General features: G+C 43.9%; 1 protein-coding gene across 2 annotated transcripts in view; it reads left to right on the top strand.

Annotated features, from left to right (window-relative positions):
• Positions 1-6,936: 6,936 nt before the first annotated feature.
• The window catches only part of Arfgef1 (ADP ribosylation factor guanine nucleotide exchange factor 1), a 98,647-nt gene continuing 94,937 nt past the window's right edge, over positions 6,937-10,646 (top strand). For both annotated transcript variants that reach the window (XM_041667432.1, XM_041667431.1), the window contains exon 1: positions 6,937-7,598. In XM_041667432.1, coding sequence (XP_041523366.1) covers positions 7,475-7,598 — 124 coding nt within the window. In that variant the 5' untranslated portion in view covers positions 6,937-7,474. The remainder of the gene's footprint in view (positions 7,599-10,646) is intronic.

The following is a 10,646-nucleotide window of genomic DNA, read 5'->3' as shown; positions in this document are numbered from 1 at the left end:
TTGAATACTTTCTTCAAGATCTTTATCAACTTTTAAATTGTGTTGATTTTTCTATTCTTGAGGATTTTAAAATATTCTGCGTATAAGTCATTTGTCAAACAGGTGATTTTTCAAAATCCTTTCACCATTTTTCGGTTTATTTCTGTTCTAACACTGATCAATTAGAGAAAGAGGAGAGGGTTCGTTTGGCTTATTCTTTTGGGTTACAATCTATAGTTCTGGAAAGTCAGTCAGAGGCAGGAGTCCGGGATCTGCAGTGAATGCTGCTTACTGGCTCACCTTTTCTCATGCAAACCAGGCTCACCTACCTGAGGATAACACTGCCTGTAGTGGCCTGAACCCTCCTACACCAATTAGCTGACCCAAGAAAATGCCCAAAGATGCACAGACCAGTGTGATGGAGACCACTGCACAGTTGAGGGTCCCTACAGCTTGTGTAAGGGTGATGCAGCCATTCAATCTCTTGCTGTATTTTATGGTGTCTTTTATAGACACAGCTTTTAAAAATTGTAGTTTGTCAATGGGTTTTCTTTTCTTTAGGGATTATGCTTTGGTTGTTATATCTAAGGTTCTTTTTTGTTGTTATTCTTTTTGTCTAACCTCAACTCACAAAGACTTTCTTGTGTTTATATATAAATGTTTTTGAGATTTGCATTTTACATTTTGATCTATTTTGAATATGTTTTTTGCATAAAGTGTTGTTTTGCATAACAATAGGTGATGTGGGGTTGCCCTCTGTAAGCTGTGAATATGTTTTATTACCATTAATTAATAAAGAATCTGCTTTGAGCCTATGGCAGCGCAGAATAGTGCAAGGCAGGAATTCCAAGCAGAGATAGAGGGGAAAAGAAGGCAGAGTCAGGGAAATGCCATGTAACTGCCAAAGTAGACAGACACCCTGGAACCTTACTTGTAAACCAAGAGCCTTGTGGTAAGACACAAAATAATAGGAATGGGCTAATTTAAGATAATAAATAACAAGTTAATAAGAAGCCTGAGCTAAAAGACCAAGCAGTGTTTTAATTAATATTGTTTCTGAGTTATTATTCGGGTCTGGGCAGCTGGGAAACAAACAAGTCAACAAATTGGTGTGCCAACATGGGGCAACTATGTCCATATAAAACCTGAGAGAGCTTAAAAATAAATTCTAGACACACAAAAAGGAAAGTTTAGCACAGTTTCTTGGTAGTCATATTTTTTTTTTCTCTAATGGGCTTTGTTTGCTGGCGGTGAGTAGGGGTGCTGGCTCCTTTAAGAGAGGTCTTCCTGACTCAGCATTGTAAGCAAAGGCTGCACGGCTTCTTTAGGGGAGGGCTTCCTGGTTCATGCTAGTTACACATACAGCTCTGGCTCTTTCAGGAGGCTGAGCACTTAAATAGGGTCTGTGAGCAGAGTGTTACAAATTGCTTAATGGTGACAGACATGCTGCAATCCTGGAGCTGAGGTGGTGTTCAATTTATTAATGGCAGGCTTTCAGACATTAAAAGTTCCCATGAATTAATTTGTCTACTTATTTTATTTTATTTTGGAGACAGGTCTCACTCCTGGCTGTCCTGGAATGCAAAGAGATCTGCCTGCCTCTGCCTCCTGAGTGCTGATACCATACTTGGTCACTGTGAATTTTTTTTAAAATTCTGACTTCATCAGAAAGATTAGTACTCACCAAGTCATTAGGTCTGGTGAGATGACTCTAGGTTGCCTGATCTAGCCTGCCTAGTCATCTAGCCTGATGACCTGAGTTCAATTTTCCCAGAATGTTCATGGTGGAAAGAGAGAAAAAGCTCATGAAATTTATCCTCTCATTTCCACATATGCATTGTAACACTTGTGCACATGTGCACGCACACACACACACACATAAAAGAATCACTAGTATATAAATTATATTTATTATTGTACAATTAATGTGCAATTTAATATATTTTATACAATTATGTATTATATACAATTAATATTGTATTATTGAAATTAATTTTATTATTATAGGTACAATAACTATTGTAATTCATATATATTATGATATATTGTATACAATATTTAAATATTGTATAATTATTGCATGTTATATTCAATTAATATACAATTTTATAATCATACACATTAATGTATAGGATAATAAATGCAATAAAAAGTTTAAAATATTTAACATTTGATTCAATGTACTCACAGTTGAGGGTAATTTCAAAAGAGATGACGTGGTTACATCTTATGATATTATACTACTGAAAAGCCATTTTCAAATGGATGCATACACATGTATGATCAAAAAGAAACAGGACAAAATTATAGGTAAGAGCATGCATGCACTCTGGCAAGTTACAAACATATCTATATTTGGTTCTGACACGTTGTACTGGTGAGCTCTAGGTTCAGCGAGGGATCCTGCCCCAATATATAAAGTGTGAGGTGGGAATGCGGTGACAAGACAGAGGGAAGGAATGGTGTCATTAGTGGAAGAAATAAGTGTCACCTCTTACGGAGGTGATAGAATTTTGAAGGGGCTCCGAAGGTTGGGAGAGCTGAGGAGAGTAAACAAAGTCAGATGGTGGTGGATACTCCAGCTGCGGGAGGGGCGATGGGGTGAGAATAAAAGACGGGGAGATCTGAAGGTTCTCCATGTGAGTATGTGCAGCTGGAAACAGACAAGGAGCTCAGCGGCAATGGGCTAGCGTCACTTACCAATGAGGGCTAATAATGGAACCTTCATTTGGGTTGTTGTATTTTTCCCACAATAAGTTTATATAAATATTAACTATTAATATTACTACTATTGAGAAATTGGTTGGGAAGTAGAGAGTGGCTGAATATGACACTCTAAACATTCTACACTGGTACACTATTTTGAAACAAAGGCAATTAGAAATATACACAAGGAAACCTCTCATCCACTGCAAGACTGAAGACTATTTCACTATAACCTAGACACAAATTTACAAAAGTACCCTCCTCTCTTTATCGAGAGGTTGATAACTGAAGACAATTCTGGATGCTCACTGGCCTAAAGACCCCAACAGAGAAGTCCCCATGATAACCTTTACTAAGCAGTCTTTATTTTCCATTTCCCCATGTTTACTTCCCAAGTTCTTTTTATTTACCTTGTTACTTCTCTAAAAGTGTACTGTTTCTGAAGATGCCTCTAAGTCCAAGTTCTAAACAGCCCACTGTTGAGTAGCCACGTGTCCCCATGACAGACAGACATGTTAGTAATTGCTTGCTTGCTCTTGCTAGCCTATTAGTCAGTTCTGCAGGGCCCTGGCCAACAAAGCTAGGCTGGGTAGGTTTTTTCTTTTCCACATTAAATCAGGGGACAGATCATGCAAAGTTTGAAAGCTGAGGGAATTCAGAGACCAAATGAAAGGCTGCTGGATCACTGTACTTTGAGCCAAGTAAACATGATATTAAGTAATATTTTTCCAACCACAGTCAATTTCATCCATCCTTAATTAAAAACGTAGTCCCATCTTTATTTAAATTTCCTATTCTAAATATATTTAAAAGAATAGTGATAGAGTATACCGAGAAAGACACACCAACGTTCAGAGCAAAGTCTCTTATTGCTTTTATTATCTGCTATTATTTGGCTCCTTAGAACCAAAGTGGGAATTTTTTTTTTCAAAGAAAGAAGCCAAAGCAGACAGCATACAGCAAGGTTACTGATAAAGGAAAAATAATGAGGGGTCATTCAGAGATAAGGTGAGCAACTCAGAAACAGAAGTTGAAAGTTTTGGAAAACTGCAAGGAACACTGAGGAGGGCTCACTTAAATAACGGAATAATCCAAACACTACAGATAAAAGGAAAAGGAAATGTATAGAAACACCTATGCACACCTTCAGGCTCCTATACAACTCCTGAGCTTGTTAGCCTTTGGACAGCAGCAGACTAAACACAGCATTTCCCCTTTATGGTCCGTGAATATCAGCTCTACTCTAGAATCTAATTCCATCTTTGCTTCAAGTCACTTAACACCTTGAGTTCTGAGCAGGTGGGAGTGCTGCCCTCCTGAGAGCATCCCCAGTCTATTTCCACCTCTTGGGTGGGGTTCTAGGCCCAACAAGGAAGAAACTGGAATGGTCCCCTGAGAAAACCTTACCTTCTGAACAATCAAGTCATATCACAGAAGTGTTTTGTCCTAAAGTTGAAAATTAAATGCCTTACTCTCAAATCTACTCTCAAACCAGTGTAACTTATCCGCACAACCTGGCTTTCACCCAAAACCTCGCATTTCTGAGCATTTATCTTTGATGCCAATTTCCTATGAACTGTCCCACCCACCGCTAACACGTACCTCAAATCTGTCCCCTTTCGCTCATCTGTAAAATCTTCTACATTTATAAAATGAGTGGAGCTCTTAGCCTAAGCAGATGGACCAGCCCAGCCCCACACGGCCCTTGTATAAGACATGCTCTCAAGGCTCTGCTTGGTGGCCATGGGTCATGGGTCATAGCACAAGCCATCCGGCCCTGCTGGGACGAATTCTTCACTGTTCAGGCCACATCCTTGCTGCGCCCCCTCCACTCACCATACAGCAAAGGTATTAAATTTATTTTTGGAAATTTCATGCATGTATGTATTTTGAAACCACCAATTTGATCCTGTCATCCCTTACTGAAAAAAATCTTCAACAGATTTCCATTGCTGTAACCCAAACACATAACATGGCCCACAAAGTTCTTATGACTTGCTCTTAACTTCCTCTTGATCCTTGCACCCATGCCTTGTTTTGTTCCTAAAATTTGCCAAGAGGCCTCCACACCAAGACATGGCATAGAAAAGTCTTCGCTGACTTAGTTTAGCTCATTTCTCCTTTCTTCAGGGTCCAGTTTATCTGTCCCTTTTCCTGGCTACTTATCCCTGAATCTAAGGTCTACACAAGACTGCCTGCTGGCACTCTTTAATCAGACTTCACACCCACTTTGCAATTACATATCCACTAGTCATTAACTTAGCCAGTCTCTACCTACTACGTTCAGTAAGTGCCACAAGGGCAGATATCATAGCTGACTTTGTCCGGTGGCTTTCATGGATCCGAGTTTCTATTTGACAAGTGTTATCATGAGAATTCCCTGTGCCAGTAACACAGTAGATGGTAGACACAGGAGAAAATAGATGAGGTCTTTGCTCCTATGAGAGAAGCAGGCAACAAACAAGTAAGCAAGGTGTCAGTATGACTACAGATTGTGACTAATGCAACTAGACATACTGTGAGTCTTCAGAGGCAAGGATTTCTTATTGTTTATTCTTTTTGTTTTCTGGGTTTATTTTATTTTATTTATTTATTTGAGCTTCTCTGTAGCCTTGGCTGACCTGGAACTTGCTCTGTAGACCAGGCTGGCCTTAAACCCAGAGGTCCACCTGCCTCTGCCTCCTGTGTGCTCGGATTAAAAGCGTGCGCCACCACTGCCCGGCTTCTGTTGCTCATTTTTGACATACATTTCTGTAACTTAGACTAAAACAGCTAAGCATGAGTTTACTTTGATCATGTAAAATTCAAAAAAGGTACTCATAATGATGTTCTGCTCCAAGAGTAATTGAGAAGCCCAGAACGCCCTTTAATTTTCAGTTCTGCTTTCCCTACTATGTAGCCACGGACAGGAAAAGGGAATGGAAGATAGTTCCTCAAAGTTTCTGTTTATATACGTTTGCTTTTTGCTAAACCTACTGGCTACATCTAGCTGCAGGGAAGGCTAGAGAAGGTTAATGCAGTTATGAACCGAGGCAGGTTTGCTGATCTGATGGTATTTACAGTGGAATCTGGCACAACCCTGGCACTATGAAGCAAAGACAATTCAGAAAAGGAGTATGCTCCCCTAATGTATAACAGAGGGGACGTTATTATTTGGTGTAGGAGTACAATGAAGCGCTAATATCCAAGAATCTGGTGTTAAAATGAATGTAATGGATTTATGGATTTCTCAGGACAAACACACTTTAAATCTATTTGCCCATTTTAATTGTCACCTTCAGATTTTCCATTGTTGTTTTCTTTGGCTTTTTGTATGTCCCAAGTCGCGTCACTTTGCAGCGTTTACATCTTTCTGCATTAGGATGGCTGCTTTAGGATGAGTTCACAGCTAAAGCATCTATGGAAAAGAACATCCTAACAGGGACCCGTGCTGCTGGAGCCACGCAATAGCTTGGAACTTAGAGATGCGCCCCAGATCCCCTAATAAAACCATTTATTTCATGGGATTCTTAACGTTTTCGCTCAGAAGGAAGCACTGCAGAGCTGTGAATTCTTTGGCTTTAAAACAGGCACAGCATGGTCAGTTCGTACTTAGAGCTTTTCCATTCTGAAACTGGTTTTCAAATCCTGAGCGGAATCTCAGGATTAAAGGTACAGAACCCTACGGGGACTCTGGGATACCTTCGGCGGGCGCTCACCGTAACTTCAATCAGGAAGGACGTGAAACCTAGGGCTTACTTTTTTATCTTATAGAGATTGGTTTTTAGCTTACGTTTTGCAAAGAGATCGTCCCTGAAGTAATCGGAGGGGTCGGTCAAGGATAGCAATTTCCGAGACCTGGGAAGGAAATTTAGACCCCGTGCGGCAGGCGGAAATCAGCTGCGTCTGAGGGAGCGACGCGGGTGTTTCTGTGGCCCCAGGACAGCGAGGGACTTTGCTCCCAGCGACCGACTATCCAGGAAGTTGGAGAAGCCATTGCCCGGTAGCCAGGGGTCCTCTCTGCCCGGTCTCGGGGGGCTCCCGGTGTGCTGCTACCCCGCAACCCCCTAGGCCCACGGGAGCCCAAACCCCCGCTCCACGCCGCAGGACGCCCGCCACGCCCCACACTGTCCTGCAGGCGAACGCGGGAGGCTGCGAGTCCCCGCCGGGCCGCCGTAGAGTCGCGGCTCCGGCCGCTCCTCCCGCGCCGCCCTCCGCCCCTTGCCTCCCGGCACCGCGGCAGCTCTGGGCTGGCACGGCCGCCGCCGCCGCTGCCGCCGCCGCCGCTGCTTCCTCTCTGCAGCCGTTCGGCCGCTGCGTGACGCGTCGTTTCCTCTCAACATGGCGTCCGGGGCAGGTCGGCGGTGATGGAAGCCGGTCCGCGGCTGCGGCGGGTGCTCGTCCCCACGGTAGCTAGGGCAGCCTCGCGCTCGCCGGGTGTGTGAGGCGCAGCCGCCTAGGCCCTCGGCCCCGGGAAGACGGCCGCCGGGGCCGGGTTCCGCCGCCGCCGCCGCCGGGCCGGAGGGACGAGTGAGGCGGGCGGCCGGGAAGAGACCCCCGGGCCGACAGGCGCCGAGGCCCGACGGGCGCGGCCCCCGAACGGCGGCCCCTCGAGCGCGGCCAGGCTCTCGACGCCCTTGCCATCCCCGAGGCCGCTCCGTGTCGCCTGCCGCTTCCTGGTGGCGCCGCTGCCCTCCACGCCTCCTCGCCCCCACCGCCACCTCCTCGCCTTTCTCTCTCCCCGTCCCCCTCCGCCGCCCGGACCGCCGCCGCCACCACCACCTCCTTTTCCTTCTCCTCCTCCGCGTCCATGTATGAGGGCAAGAAGACGAAGAACATGTTCCTGACTCGGGCCCTGGAGAAGATTTTGGCCGACAAGGAAGTGAAGAAGGCGCATCACTCTCAGCTGCGCAAAGCCTGCGAGGTGGCCCTAGGTGAGCGGGGAGGAGGCCGCTGCGCGGGCAGGGGCCGCGGGAGGGGAGCTGGCGGACGGACGGACCGGCGGGCGGCTCGTCCTGGGAGCCCTGGCCCCGTCGCCCGGCTGGAGTTGACAGCAACTCGGCTGGACGGCGGGGCACCGGCAGGGTGGAGGAGGAAGGGCGGCCAGGCGGGGTCCGGGGAACTCGAAATGGTTCAGGATCGCGGGGCACCTGTGTTCGAGCGTTCCACCGGAGGGAGTTGGGGGGATTTTTTTTCTTTTTTTTTTGTCGGTGGTCCTGGCGGGGCGGACCGAGTGTCATCCTTTGTGGTGGAGCAGAAGATGAGCTGTTGTTTATTAGCTTAGAAATTGAGGTGGGGCCGATATGACAAGCTCGGGCGTGGGGGAGGGTTCCGTCTCGTAATTACAATAACTTTATCGTTTGGCGTGGTACTTTGAGAAAGCTAGGCTGAAGTTGTTCCCTTGTTGGCAGTCTCGAGAAAAGGGGTTGCAAGAGGTGCCCGAGTTCTGTCTTCTGCCACAGGAAAAGGAGTAGTAATGTAGCCTACTGGGCTGACCTGGAAGAACAAGACGGGGGATTCAGGGGTGGTGGTGGCGGTGTGAAAATGGGGAAGGAAAGAACCTTAAGATAAACTGGCTTTAGGTAACGCAGAAAGGGGTGTGTGTGGAATGAGAGAAATGAAAAAGACAATGACACCCACCAGCCACATGTCTGGACAGTGGCAGCTGCTCTCAAGCTTCAATTGTGATTTATAGTTCAGACAGCAGAGACCCAGGGTAATGAAGCCGCAGCAGGGGAAAACCCAAACAATACCTAGAACCACAGTAGGCAGATAACGATTTGTTTGAGGGGGCCCTTGGTAGGTCTGGTGCATCCAGCAATGAGGAAATTGTTAAGGGAGAAACCAGGACATTTAAAGTACAGATAAATTCCTAATGCTTACGCTTTTGTTTTATAGCCCTGAGTGAGAGCATTTTAGGTTTGCAAGAAATTAAGCTGGTTATAAGTGGGTTTTGAAAAAATATTTTGAAGGGTTTTGAAAAATATTTTGAATAACTTTATGCTAAAATAAGGGGTCAAGGCAGCTTAAAAACAACTTTGCATCCAAGTCTTGAAATCTGTGGGAGACTATCATTTAACTTGTAAATGTTATAGTTTCCTCCTTTTCTTCCTGAATTCTTAAAATTGGTAATATGAAAAACATCAAGTGGATTTCAGTTTAAATGGCATTTTGTTATTGTTTTATTTCTAATTTTAATGTAGTAGTATAGTGGACTTAAATAGCTTTTTCTTTTGCCCCTTCCTTGGTCATAAGTTCCCATTTTGTTCTTGTAATGATACATCTCACTCAGATGAGTGAGAATGCTGTTGTATAGTTGCAAAAACTGAATTTATATTTGGTTTTGGAAAGGAGTCATTATTAATTGGGGTGATATGAGTGGTTTTAGAATTTTTAAAAGAATTGTCCTCTGTAGGGTTATCAATAACGTGGTAGAGCAAAGAACATAAATTCAAATTAAAAGCCTTAGTATTTAAGAACTAAGATTTGTCATGTTAGAGTGTATATGAGCAATTTTTTCCTTTTTTTTTTTTTTTTGTGAGGTGGTAGAAGCATGAAGACAGGCTTTAAGTAGCCCAGGCTGGCCTAACATCCCTTTGTAGCTGAGGACAACTTGAATTTTCCTGAACCACCTGTCTCTTCCTCTTGAAATCTGGGATTAAGATAAGCACAGTGCAGTGTTTTAGAGGTGCAATACAGGGGTTGGAACTCAGGGTTTCATACTTGATAGGTAAGCATGCTACCACTGGAACTATAGCCACAGCCCAGAATATATTTTCACTATGTTAAAGCTTAAACATTTACAGGTTTTAAGTAAAGTAGTTCCCCTTTCTGAATATTAATAGAAATAAACATGTTAATTAAAGGTTCATTGGAATGAAAGTCATGATCCTTGGTTTAAATCCTAGTTTTAGTACCTTGCAGTATTACTATGCGTGGAATTTCTCTGTAAAATGGAGTATTGGACTTAACGAATGTGCCATGAATGTGAATGCACTCTTCTGTTAATGTGTGCATCTAGTGTCCTTGCCACTTGATTGCCATCGTTAGAAAGTCTATGACTCCCTTAACTGAGGCCCTGGCACTTCTAGGCATAGGAGTTCCTGAAGCTCTGTGCACCAGCTGCCATGGTTCTTTAAGTCAGATTTTGCCAGTTAACCAGCACCAGAGTACTTTCTTTATAAGAGGCATTTTCTGTGTTTCATAAAAGTTACATTTAGCCCTCTATAAGGTACATTTTCAGTATGCAATCTCATGGTAAATAACCCTGATGACTTTTTTTTTCTTTCTTGTCATCCATTAATGTTTAGTTTGGGATAACTCCTATATATCCCTGACTGACTCATTATGTAGACCAAGCTATCCTTGAACTGTGGGACTTGTGGATATTTCTCTGCCTCTGCCTCCCAGATTCTGGGATTACTGATGTGTGCTATCATTGCAGGTATGTGTGGCTATTGTTAAAATCATTGCTTTATGGTGGTGGCACACACCTTCAATCCCAGCACTTGGGAAGCAGAGGCAGGTAGCTCTCTCTGTGAGTTGTAGGCAAGCATGGTCTACAGAGCTAGTTCCAGGACAGTTAGGACCATACAGAGAAGTCCTGTCTTGAAAAACAAAAAAACCAAAAAGAAAAAAAAAAACAACACTTGAGCAGATTCCTGTTTATATTCATTCCGCCTTCAGATATTATTTTTTTTAAATATTTATTTATTTATTATGTATACAATATTCTGTTTTGCATGTATGCCTGCAGGCCAGAAGAGGGCACCAGACCTCATTACAGATGGTTGTGAGCCACCATGTGGTTGCTGGGAATTGAACTCAGGACCTTTGGAAGAGGAGGCAATGCTCTTAACCTCTGAGCCATCTCTCCAGCCCTCCTTCAGATATTATTGAGCACTTAACATAGAGCTAAAAGGAGATGGACAGTAAGCAAAGAAATAGGCTATACTAAACTTTGATCCTTTCTTTTTTTTCAT

Source organism: Microtus oregoni, unplaced genomic scaffold (assembly GCF_018167655.1).
Source record: "Microtus oregoni isolate MIOR12 unplaced genomic scaffold, Mior012 000017F_ref0000208, whole genome shotgun sequence".
Taxonomy (NCBI): domain Eukaryota; kingdom Metazoa; phylum Chordata; class Mammalia; order Rodentia; family Cricetidae; genus Microtus; species Microtus oregoni.
This window is presented reverse-complemented; position numbering and strand designations above follow the sequence as displayed.